This window comes from Nyctibius grandis, chromosome 4 (genome assembly GCF_013368605.1).
Source record: "Nyctibius grandis isolate bNycGra1 chromosome 4, bNycGra1.pri, whole genome shotgun sequence".
NCBI lineage: Eukaryota > Metazoa > Chordata > Aves > Nyctibiiformes > Nyctibiidae > Nyctibius > Nyctibius grandis.
The window spans coordinates 81,807,812-81,820,698 of NC_090661.1; the positions used below are offsets into that span (position 1 = coordinate 81,807,812).

Here is a 12,887-nt window from a genome sequence, read left to right on the forward strand (position 1 = left end):
GCTGGGGAAGGGGGGGGGGGGGTGAGAGGGGAGGTAGTTTGGTTTTTTTAACAAAACAAAACAAAACAACAACAACAATGAAAAAGTAGTACTATATAAGACAGACCCTCTTTACCATAATCATGTCATATGGAACTTAAATTCAGGCACAGAAAGAGAAAACACAAAATATTCTAAATAAACTGTAGTTGAGAGCCAGTCACTGTATCAGCAGGGCTTAAAGTCATACAACAATCATGGTTATCAAGAAATGCTGAGAAGTCCTCATGGCCCAACCTGCCCTTTTATGTTTTTCAGCTTAGTTAAAAAAAAAAAAAAACAAAAAAAAAACCACATAAGTAGCAGACTGTGAGCACACTCCTCTGTTTTGGCACACACACGCTCTCCCCAGGTACATCCTAGAAAACTTATTTTCCCTGCCTTTCTCTTAATGTCTAGCTAAGAAAAAATACAACTCTCCCAACTCTTACAGAAAATAATTTCAACTTATGTCATGTTACAGCTGACTGACTTATAGCAGGAGGTGGTGATAAACTGCATGGATACATCAATGCTTACTCCATTTCCATTGACTCTGGGGTTTGCAAGGCTGTTCAGTGCACTCTAGCACTGTGCAGCAATAGCCAAGCTAGAGCTAATAAGCTGGGAAAGTAAAAGCCTGTGTTCTGCTCCAAAATACAACACCACTAGGCTTGATAGAAACTAAACCCACGCAAAGAATTAAAAAACAGTTTAGGTTCAACAACTCCCCAGGAGGCTATTTCTGACTGGGTTCTCGAAGAAGGAAAATACGTATCCCAAATAAGTATTAGTGACAGTAAACAAAACTAGGCAGAAACACACTTTTCAGCTATCTCCAGCCATAGCTGTTGCTAGGCACACGGCTGCATCAGATGACAACTTCAACGCAGCTTGTTCGTGGACTGTAAAGACACTGAAGTACAAAGGCAAATACTGTTCTGCTAACGCATATGCCTGGCAAGGTCTTCCAAAGGAAAACCTTCACAGGCAAGAAAGATGGTTGTAGGTGAACATGTCCAGGGAGGGAGGAGGGGAGCCAGCCCTCTCAGAGGTTGGTATACCTCATCTATACTGAAAAAAGGTTATCATCTGCAGCATGAGATCTGCTCCAAGGAATGAGGCTTGCAATGACTAAAACCTTTATTTCATCCATTCCACAAGAGGAAAAAAAAAAACCAAAACACACTATTCCTTCCAACAAGCCAAACACCCAAAAGTCCAGATGCAATCTTGACATGTCTTCTACCAACTACACTAACGCCAAGATATTACCCCTAAAGACTCAGAAACTATGCAGGGATCAACAGTTTTAAGTTGTAGAAATGCTGCTGTCCCAGCTACAGGATAAAAGTGCGTACAGACAAAGGGTAAAGACACTGCATGGCCACCCACTAACATCCTCAGGGAAGGGGAGGGGGGGGAAAAAGGCCCTTTCACTTACAGTACCTCACTTTTACCTTCTCACACCCTCTCCCTTACATTTTTTTGATGTATGGTCCCCCACTGTGTGTGTGTGTGTATATATATATATATATATACACACATAAAATGAGACACAGAGGGAGTCTCCATCTCTAAGGAGTTGCTTCTAATCATCCTAACACTGGAACACCATCTGCTTTTATCTGCATGTACTGATCCTTGGGCAGAGCATTAAAATGCACATCTATGCACCATGCCAGATTGTTTAGCTGAAGTAACCATGAAACTTCAAGTGCAAACAGTGGGTTAACTCAGAGTGCAAGGCTGCCCTTAGCACACTGCCCTAACTAGGGCTATCAAGCCGTTTGATATTCAACACTAGCAGGACAGTGAAAACCAGACTACAGCTATCTTGCAGTAAAAACATCAGCCACTTCTCAGCTGGTGTCATCTGCACCTGTACAAATTTGACTTCTCCAACTCCCCGCTGAAGTGAGCTGTTATTTCCCGAGACATTAACAGCTAAAAGGGAAAGTACGTTTCCTGTGGTCACAAGAGGAATCAAATCCTGCAAGTGAAAGCAAGTCATTGTGAACAGAGGACACAGGAAGATGTATAGTCTAAAGACCTCTAACTTCAAGGAACAGACAGTGAATTAGACTTACTTCACCAAACATGACAATAACCCATTGCAAAGTCTCCCATCACAGAACATCATCTGTCTTCATGCAAGTGGGGGCCAGGCCCTGTCCAGAGAAATACCTGTAGCTATTAGTACTGACTAAATTCAGCATTTGCTGCCCAGCCTAGGAAGAGGTGGTAGCCAACACAGAAAACAGCTTCTCAGCTATGTAAAACCATTCCTACACTGGAAGAGCTCTAAAGCATCCAGCTGCTGTGGCAGCTGGCCTTCGCTGCAGCCACTTCATGTGTTGCTGGTAAGGGCGAGGACCTAGAGAACATTTACTCTAAGTGAAAAAACACAGGTTAATTGAAAGACAAAGGAAATTTGAGTTGGCTGCAACCTCTGCTCTTTTACAGGTCTTCTGGTGAAATGTCTTTTCAGAATTTCTGAGCCTAAGTATTTCGCCCACTCCTGGAATAGTGACCAAACTAACAAGACTGCACTGGGTAATAATTTTTCTGCTGTAATAGTAGATTAATGCTTCTGGGGCCACCAGATGATCCAGATGATCTCTTATAAAGGAAAAATACTTCAAGAACCTCTCAGCCACATGGCAAAAAAACCACCATCATCATCTCCTTTCTCACTTTCTCCTATCTCCTGTCCTTGCTCAGATATATTTCCACGGGATACGGCTCAGGAACAACAACAGATTAACAGATACAGAGATCTAGGACTTAAAGTGTGTTCTGGAAGACCTGAATGAATGTGCAGCACCTCCACACAGCTCCCATCTCTGCCCGCTCACTCTGAAAATTTTTTTCAGAAAAAAAGACTGGAAACTTCTGAAACTACCGACCTGTGCCTCATATCACTGAGCTGCTTGTTCAGTCAATGTCAGCCTGAGGAGAGATTCCCTGGCTCTTCCTCCGTTTGAGCTCGGCAGCTGCTGGAAGACAACTCTGACAGGGTCTCAAATGGAAGCATTATATATGAGGACTAGAATGGGTAAAATAACCAAAGAGAGAAAGTTCTGAGCACAGTGAAAGACAATGGGCACTGTGATTTCTCTTCTCTTGCGGTCTTTATGGGGACTACACAGAATGAAAGCAAGTACACTTCCAGATAAAGTCCATTCTAACCTCATGGTAAGCACTTCCACTGTATTTCCCCAAAACAAAGATACTGGTGACAGTGCTCTCGTGCTCCTGGTGTTTTTTAATTACACTAGTCTGAAAACTTGCCTGCTCAGTGTCTAAGTGTAGTCTTCTAACAGACATCACAGATAAGGCTCTGCCATTTCATTTCCCTGTTCAGTTCAAATCCTCACTGCAGTAACAGTCACTTGTGCTCCTGATATTTAACACATTTAGCTTTTTTGCCCATTTCCCTTCTGCTTCTTTCCTTCTAGAAGATGCTCCTTTCTCTTCCCCTAATTTTCTCCTATAAGCAGCAAAAATAAAAAGATTAGACATTATTAGAAAACTCATTTTTCTCCAAACTCCTTTCCCAGTTCTGAACATGCAAGAACCAGAGAGCACAGAAAGTGCTCCAGGAACCCAGACCTTCCAGACATCAGGCTGTGCTCTCCAGTCAAATCTTGGAGTTTTGCCCAATAACAGGCAGCTCATAAGCAACACAGAGTTTAGTTTAAAAACCACAAAACTTAACACATTCTTAAGAATATCAGCATTTACAATTAGCATGTAACTAGATACCTCATGGAGGAATACAAGGGGCTGTAAGGAGATCTTTAAATAGTTACTGTTGCACAATCAGAAGTAAAGGAACCTCAGTCACACTCTCTGGCCTGTGCAGTACACAAAGTCAAACCAAAGGAGTCTGTTCATCTGTTTTGCCCTATGCCTAAGAGTTAGTTTGTTTTTAAGAGTATCATTTAAAATGTCAAATACAAACACGCACATGTTTCTAGCTTGCAGAAACTAAAAGCTCCCCATTGTCATTGGCTAAACCCAAGTAAGAAGCAAAATATATTACTATTGAGAAATTGGATTCTTAACATCCATCAACCATCTAACTTCCAGTATTAAAAGCCCTGAAATTTATGTGCATGTATGCTTACAAATGGCAGCAGCCTCTTAAATTTCCTTGGCATAAAAATAAAAGCTTTCTGAAGTTCATTTTCTGCAATGCTGTCCCTGTTGGATATCTTGCATAGTCCACCAAACATCTCTCTAAAGGTATGGGAGCAGACCACTAGCCTTCTTTAACAATTACATTTAACTATTACATGAAGGGCGAGCAGCTACTGTTTTGCACAATACTTTGGAAATACAAAGCTCTGCATTACTACATGGTATCACTGGTGTCAAGACCAGAAAAGGAACCTGGTGGCTGGCAGAAGTGTAGGCAGAATGTCCCAGGCTTACCACCAACTCCTCTGACACCCATCAATGGCCTCTGCACGTACCTCCGCCTCTGCAGAGGCATGTCATTCTCAGAGCAGTACCAGGCAAGAAACCTTTGGCTCGCAGCTTGTGTGAAACCTCTGGCCACCTGCCCTGAGCCGGACTGCTGTTCTCCAAGGCAGGACAGCTATCTACCAGGGCTCACAAGAGCTCCCACTGACACACAGTTGGCCAGGTCCATCAGACTGTCAACATCAGAGCAGAGAGAAGAGAGAGTCAGTCTAAGAAAACGAGTATTTAATCAGGAAACAAGAAGAGACAAGGGATAAGAAACTGATTACAGGAGAGTAATACCCCAGCCAAAAGAAACATGATTGTACAACTCAGAACAACCAGGATCAAAACATCCTACGAGCCAGCAGCGCCCAGTGAGGGACACTCCTGAGAAAGAGCACAAGCACTCCTGGCAGTCTCCAGGCAGCTCAGCGCAGTCATGGACTCTGACTGCCCAAGCTCCAGCCTCTGCCCTCAGCAGCTGCTGCAGAACGCTGCAGAGGTAGCCCTGGCTCTGCTGCTCCAGTCTCAGCTTCTCTCAGCAGGAGGTGCTGAAAGGAACGGAGGGAACACTGGCTGTACACAGCAGTCCCAGCCTCTCCTGACAGGAGATGGTGTGTGAAGTAAGAGAAGCCCATACAAAAAAAAAAAAAAAGTTTACATATTTATAAATGCCAAAATAAATATTTAAGACAGAATCCCCCACCCCTCTAACACGTGCGTAATCACACTGCCAACTGCTCGCAGGACAGCCTCCAGGGGCTCATGGAAAAAAGCGGTGACTACACCACAGCGCAGCCAGCTCAACTTCCTTCTCATTTCCTGATGCTTCTGAAGCCTGCAGCCCACTGGGAAGGAGGAAGAAGAGCGAGCAAAGCAGAGCGCCAACACGCAACAGTGCTGGAGAGGAATGTCATGGTATAAATACATCAGATCAGTGGTTTCCAACAAGTTAAAACTAAAATAAAAAAGACACCAGAAGGAAGGGTGGTGTAAATGGAACTACAACTACACGGGGCAAAGGGTTGTGCGTCTGTGGAGCTCCACCTGCTGTCATGGCGAGAAGGTGGTCATTTCCAGAGAGACCCTTTGCCACAGGTCCTTTGTCTCCTTGCTGCGCTTTACGTGCTGGAGAATATCATTAAACTGCATCATGCCCATGGGAGTCAGGCAGAAGGCGCTTCTGGCGCTGCGGATGGCATTCACAAAGTCATCGTAGTCAGCTGGAGTGAGATGGATCAGCCGATGATGGATGTACTGGATGGGAACAGGGAAAGAGCCTTAAGGTATTTGCTCACCACCCTCATGCTGGTGACACTCAGAGGAGGGACTCAAGAGCTCCCAGGGCGATATGTCACATCATTCTGTTACCCCACAAGAGGTCCCAAGACTCAGAGGCTCTGACAGAGGAGAGCTAGCTCAAAAGACAGCAGTGCTGTATCTATCTTACATCCTAACACAGCCAAGGCAAGTGTCCCCCCAGAGCACCAAAATGCACCACACAGCATCAGCAGGTGTTCTTTCCTTCAGGAGCACCAAATTATGCCATAGTAGAGTGCAAAAGGGCCAGCTAACACTCTACCCCACCACCCACCAGCATCTAATCATCACACCATTCATTCTGCAGGTTATACCTGGGGACCCAGCATGTTCACTGGACAACTCCTTTGCTATGGGATATGGAAGGAGTAAGGCTTACGCTAAGTCACTACAAAAATATCTTTAGGCTTAGCACTGTCACTTCCATCAGCTTCTCAACTAAGGCCCCAAAACTGCAGGTCCAGCTTTTGAGAAATCTATTTCCCTAACATAGCTCCAAAAAAGAGCTTAAGTGAAGAGGCTGTCATTTCTCAAAAATATCACCGAGGTGATAGGACAGCTAATCCACCCTGGACAGTATGTCTACAGAACCACTCTTCGGGTCATTTATTCGAAAGAAGTAGGTACATGTAGGGTGTCCTGTTTACACTGTTTTAAGGAACAGGCAGCTCTGGTATTCCAGCTGGCTCACTGAAACACACTTGTCCTGCTTTCAATAAATCCTGAGATATCTCATCTGTACTGGTAGCTGACCAAGCCAGTGCCACTATTAGCACTAGCACACCAGACAGCCATGCCAGGGTTCCATGATGAGAGGAAGACAGGCTACAAACAAGGAAAGAAAAGAAAGACAGGCTAGGAAGGGAGGTGGACAGGGGGCTTGAAAACAAAGCAATGAAAAAGTACAGAAGTTAAAAGGTACAAATAGCATTTGAAGGAAGAAAGAGGATGGGGAACACAGAACCACCCCATCCTTTGTGGTGAGCACAGGCAGTGAGAGGCCTTGGAAGAAGCAGTACAACGAAGACCTTTGTATGCGGCCTCCATACAGGCAAGCAATGCCTATTCTAGTCCCTGCTGAGGGAGAGGGATCCATCAGGCAGTGCACCAGATCAGCTACCGGTACCCAAGGCCCCTTCCCCTCTGCACACACACACAGAGGCAGTACCTGCAAGGCAGGCAATAGCCTGGCAGCTTTGACAGGCAAGAAGACAGGCCACACATTACCTGTATGTAGGCCTGCTGGCACCTCTGCACCAGCTGGTGGAAGGCTGGGGTGCGCAGGTGGTTGTGCACATGGGCAGGGTTGAGCCTCTGTAGAGCTTCCATGATGATCTCTTGGAGCACAAAAGGGCTCAGCACCCCCTTTGCTGCACCAACACAAAACTGATGCACGTAGTTTACACCTGCACAGGAAGGAGAAGTCAGAACAACAGTGTTAAGGCAAGAGACACACAAGAAATCAAGTACTCCCCAGCAAGAACTGGCATTAGGAGCACCTTCTTCTCAGTGTAATGGTACCCTCCAGAAGGCTTGGGGGAGATAGTCTAGCAAACTCATGAGGACAAGAGATCATTCTGATACTCATCAGGTCTGAGTAGAGACCAGGTACCACCTTAGTCACTGATATTCCCAGTTCACCTGTCTTTAAAGGGGATATGAAAGAAAACTAATGTGGCAAGGTAACTACAGAGGCAAGGATACACTGCACCTCCTCCCACTGCTTCTTGTCTGCCCATCTAGGAAGCACCTGCAGCCCCAGCACTAGAGATAGTCAAGCATCCCCACTGCTGCCTACAGTGGAGGTCCCCCAGCAGCAGCAGGAGAAGCCATGCCACTAGACAGGCTGTTTGTAGAGGGGTTTTAAGTTCTTACTGCTGATGAAATAATTAAAAAAAAAAAAAAAAAAAAAAAAGAGCTGACAAAAAGGATCCAAGAGCAAAGTGGAAGTAAAAACAAAAACCAAAACCCAAACAACTGGTGGTTTGAGCACCTATTGCTATACAAGGTCTTCATAGAAGGTGTAAATGTACATAAGAAAGATGAATTCCTACAAGATAGTGGAAAGGGAAAAGAAAAAGTTGTTCTTATAGAATGGAAGAGATACAAGCTCTGAGGCCTGTCCAACCCCATGCACTTCATCCAGTGCCTCAAAATTCAACAGCATGCCTACAGAACCCAGAAATAGGACAACTGCCTGGATGAAAGAGCAGTAGGGATCTTCTGAAACATTCTCAGAAATGGGATCAGATATCAGGCTCGCCCAATCTTTGAAGTTTCACTCTTTGGAGAGCTTTTTCCCACCATGGTCCAAATCCCAGCAAGTGAATTTCTGCTGAAGTACTGCTCTGAGCCTTACCTAACTTTGCAGCTAACCCAAGGAGCCATTTTACATCCTCAGTGTAGGGTGGGCTGCGGGAGAAGTTGTTGGGATGGTCGTTGTGAGCTCTTCGGCCAAGCATCTCCAGAGCCAGCATCCCTGTGAGAAAGGGGCAGCCAGAGTCAAGCAGCACTTCTGCCCAGTAAGACTAAGTCTAGCACTTCACTCACGGCAACGCAACCTGATTGGCCTGCCCTTCATCAGCAGAAAATTCCCTAGCTGCAAAGAATCCAGAGTGAAACAAAGGGCCCATCTTGGAGCCTGTCACCACAGGAAGTATCTGTAAGAACATCCGGATCTGCTGCTCCAGGCTGGGAAATCTGCAGAGCCATCACACCTCACTTAGAGCTGCAAAGAGACACTCCACTAGCATCTACAGCAGGGTCAGGCAGATAGGACACCTCTTGTAGTGCAGCCTTTGGGGCTGAAAGCTATGCATTTGCTCCATATTTTACAACAGAGAAGATACCGGAATCAACTTACTCAGCTGCAAAGACAACAGGCCAACACTGAGCTGCAGTATTGTCAATCTGCAAACTTATTCCATTACAGTTCTTCACTCAAATCTTCCCATTTAAAAAGTTTTTAAATACCAACAGGCACTATGTCTTGATCTTTCAGATCCTCTTTCCCACTCCTGCTTCTCTGTTATTCAGGCTATTAAACACCTTTCACGGCTTACCACTCACCACTGTGATGTTTCCAATGTCATCTGCACCCCTTTCTGGCTAACAAGTTCTTCTCTAGCTTTCAACAAAAAAACTCAAGCAACCTCTAGGTAGCCTCCCTTCCGTTTTCTTGTTGTTTCTCTTTGTTTGCTGCCCTGCACTGGCTTTGCTTATCTTAGAGGCTCCCTTCCCCCGCCCCCCCCGCCAAGTATCCACTGGGTTGGACAATGACTATGTATGCATAGCTTACTGCAATCTAAGCTCAGTCAGAAACTCCAAGACTGATATCCTTGTACCAATGGCAGTTCAGGCAGAGACTCCATTTCCTCATAATCAGGGTGGACTGGGAAAGGAATGCTAATTACATACCCACTGTCCACAAAACACAAGTTTCCTCCATGTCAGTCTTCAACAACCTAGCTGGAAAGGCACAGGGCACATCCCTCTGTGCTTCTGAAGACTCAGTTGGTATTATTGAACTAGGAGTGTTCCTTCACCATTCATGAGCAGCAGGAGCTGAAATCCATTTTTTCACATAGTCACAGCTTACACAACCACATCCTCAGAGCCCTATCCAGAAGCCCTATCCTTCACGCACACCTGCTGAAAGGCAAGACTCTTCCCAGCTCTAACTCACTTAGCTTTCTCTTCTACTCTGATGGCTCTCAGCAGCAACTGTTCAATCTTCTGTTGCTTTGTCTCCATTTTTAGCCTCTACATACGATCATGAACTGGCTTTCCCCACGTGGCTAAAATGTCATCACCCCCAACAGATGCCATAGCAAATTGCCAAATGACAGTGAAAACCTGCAGTCCTGCCCTGAATCCCTCTTGAGGGGGCCATAGAAACCCACTTGGCCATCCTTACCAACTCGGTATGCGGAGTGGAGGTAGTGCAGACCCTGGGGGCTCACAGGCTGACTGTGCTGCTCATCCTCGGCAGGAAAACCCCCTGTAACAAGGGAGTTGGGCTGTGAGGACAGAGTTGTCAAGGAAGCCCCCTGAATCGCTGGGAACGTTGATCCTGCATGGACACTTCCTACTGAAGAGAGCAAAACAGCAGCATTAGGACCCACCAGCAGCCTAAAAGAAGGTTTACTTGGGCCATCACCTCCCTCACCTGGCCACCCCCTACCACTGTAGTATTCTGTTCCCCTAAACAGGACAATACAGCCACCAAAAACCACAGACTTACAACTGAAACACAATGGGCTAGGAATATCTCTATTTTGTTTGCAAGCAGGGCCTGAAGGGGTCAGTTATATGCTTGTCCACCTCTTTTGCAGTATACCATGAACATGCACATCATTCATGTTTTACATGTAAATACAGGTGTTGACTCAAAGGTCTTTGCTATTATTAAATGATATGTCTGGTTCTGATTTCTTGTCCAAGGAAATAAGCATGTGCATGTCTACACCTGATGAGAAACCGCTGAGGAAAACCACTGAGCAGGAACAGTATTCAAAGATCAAGTCCAACATTGTGAGGTTCCTCGACTTCTGCTGTAAGACAGCTATGACTCCATCCAGCTTCCACGCAGGAAGAGTGTTACTGGAGGCTAGCCTCCAATCCATCCTCAGAAAGAACAGCCACAGCATACACTGGCAGCATGTACCAACAGTAAAAACAGCAAGGAAACTTGAGAAGCTCTGTCACCTTCAGACACTTAACTAGTATGGGCAAAATCAAGGGAAATCACAGGAAAATCCAATACATTGTACCACCTAAACTTGTACGGACAGCAGTTAACACTGAGCCAGTAAGCTGTACTCTGACAAGGGACTCAAGTTTATCTAACTTTCCCTCCCAAGAAAGATACGGAGAGGAAAAAGCAAGGTTTGCCTGACAATTCCAGAGCAGAGATGCCATTAGGTGTGTGCGCATAGTGACCCTTATTTCACAGCTGCTTTGTGGTGCTACTACACCAGCTTGGGCAATGCTCCAAGTTCCGATTTCTCCTCTTCCCCTGCCACCTCCAGCATTTTTTAAAAAATGTTTACTAGCAAATAGCTGAATACCTGAGAACAACGTGCCTCCCAGGAAAGATCTGTCTGACCTCCTCAACCAAGCAGACACACAGTGCCAAACAACCCACAAAGTGGGGCAAAATCCATGCTGCATTTGAAGTCTGGCCAAGGAGAATAACCAGTAAGAATGAGCTGAATTGCTGCCAGAGCTCAAGCATCATCAGGTGACTGTGTACTCCAGGAACAGTGAAACAGTATTCTAAGAACTGAAAACAGAAGTTTATGCAAGCCATAAACAATGGCAACTGTAAAGGGTGGAGTTGTTTTTTCCTTTCATTATTTTAAGTGCTCTAAGATGAGTCAGTAGTTCTGGAAGACTCTTTGGAGGAGTACAGAAATGGTTTCTCACAATTAAGAGTCACAGCATCAGCCCAGGACTAAGGCTGTCAGCAAAGGATGCTCTTCAGATCCTGGGGCCTTCAGGACTATTCTAATTGCTTTTGTGGTGGCTTTTTGGCATCAAAATGCAAGATAAAAATAACTGAAAAGACTCTCCTGATAAATCTGGATATGAAGGAGGCCAACACAGCTCTTAAGTGTTCTCCTGTGTACAAGTCTTCCAGCACCTGGTGAATTGCGAAGCACCAATGTACAAATGTACAAATAGGCAAACATTACAGCCTCTTCAGCGAGGGGATAACAGAGCCTGGGTCAACCATGACCCACTGGTGCAAAACCCCACGGCAATGAGAACACATCCACAGTTCAGTCAACATGTGCTGTTCCAGTGCTGTACACTACTTGATTGGTCTTCACCACCACTCTAGCCCCAACACAACATGTGAGCAAACGTTCAGATTGCCATCGACATGATCCTGCCAAAACATCTGTCCACTCTACAGAAGTTCCACATTTCAGGTACTGGCTGCCTCCAATCCCTTTGGGCAGGAAAGACATCTATTAGTGCTACTGTAGCAGAAGCCTGCCTGCTTCCTGCACTCTCTATTTATCTGAGCCAAAGGAACCACAAAAGCCTGTTCAAGATCATTGGTGTTCACCTTGCCCTAAGGAGAGGGGGAATAAAGCTCTAGTAAGTTAGAAGTCAGAAAGGCCAGGAGGGCTCCAAACACACTTTATTCTGAGAGGCCAAAATAATCCCATACTGGACATTTAGCTAAACAGAAATTAAAGCTCCACAAGCTGAATCAGGTGCCATTATGAATCCCAGTACCCCCGAGCATGCATGTCTTTAGGCTAGGGTAGATTTGGTCAGAACTCTTCAGTGCAAGAACCCTGGTTCCACCTGTGGTCAATGATGGGCAGGGACTTGACTGGGATACAGCTAGAAGGCATAGTAAAGAAGTCTATGTGATGCACAGCCCAGGGCTGTAACACTTACTCGCTACATTGGAAGACAGTGACAGTCCTGTCTCACTGTGATAGGGATGCACTGCAATCTGCGTCATGGATGGGACCGGCACACCAGGGAATGACACTGCTGTAGCTGCCAATGATGGTGGTGTTACCGAATAAGGGTACTGCGCTCCTATGAATGCTGGATGGACACCCTAAAATAGAAAATAAATAACAGCCATGTCTACTTCGTCTGACCATGTAAAAGTAATCCAAAACATGATGTCCCACACAAGCCCCAGAGAAAGTCCAATCTGACAGTGAGGAGGAAGCACAGGAAGAATCAGCACAGAAACTATGTTGCACCACATGACCGTTACATCTTCTTGCTCCTCCTCCTTTTAAATCTAATCAGTTTGGAGACAACCACTCCAAGAACTTTAAAAAATACGCAGAGTTTAAAATAACCTTTGGTTTTCCCTCTGTAGTCTCTATTTAGTCTGCAGGCTCTCAAGAAGACAAGCTTTCTGTCCAGTTCCTTCTGAGAAACTATAGAGCAATAAAAGTTAAAAACTACTGATGTACTATATTTTATATTCTCTTGAGACTTTACGTGCACCCACAGAAGGCTCCTTAATGCAAAAACTGAACTGGGGAGCCAAAGTAACTATCACAAATCAGCAAGTAAGTGAGGGCAGAAGCTAG

The 12,887-nt window shown here is 45.3% G+C and overlaps 1 protein-coding gene across 3 annotated transcripts in view; it reads right to left on the minus strand.

The window, feature by feature from the left end:
* Positions 1 to 4,230: 4,230 nt before the first annotated feature.
* Positions 4,231 to 12,887, minus strand: part of ZSWIM8 (zinc finger SWIM-type containing 8) — a 67,873-nt gene continuing 59,216 nt past the window's right edge. The window contains exons 22-26 of one of the 3 annotated variants that reach the window (XM_068399438.1): positions 12,229 to 12,397; positions 9,728 to 9,901; positions 8,171 to 8,290; positions 7,039 to 7,217; positions 4,231 to 5,748 (exon numbers count right to left, since the gene is read on the minus strand). In XM_068399438.1, coding sequence (XP_068255539.1) covers positions 5,545 to 5,748; positions 7,039 to 7,217; positions 8,171 to 8,290; positions 9,728 to 9,901; positions 12,229 to 12,397 — 846 coding nt within the window. In that variant the 3' untranslated portion in view covers positions 4,231 to 5,544. The remainder of the gene's footprint in view (positions 5,749 to 7,038; positions 7,218 to 8,170; positions 8,291 to 9,727; positions 9,902 to 12,228; positions 12,398 to 12,887) is intronic. The other 2 variants (XM_068399439.1, XM_068399440.1) reach the window with 2 other exon arrangements.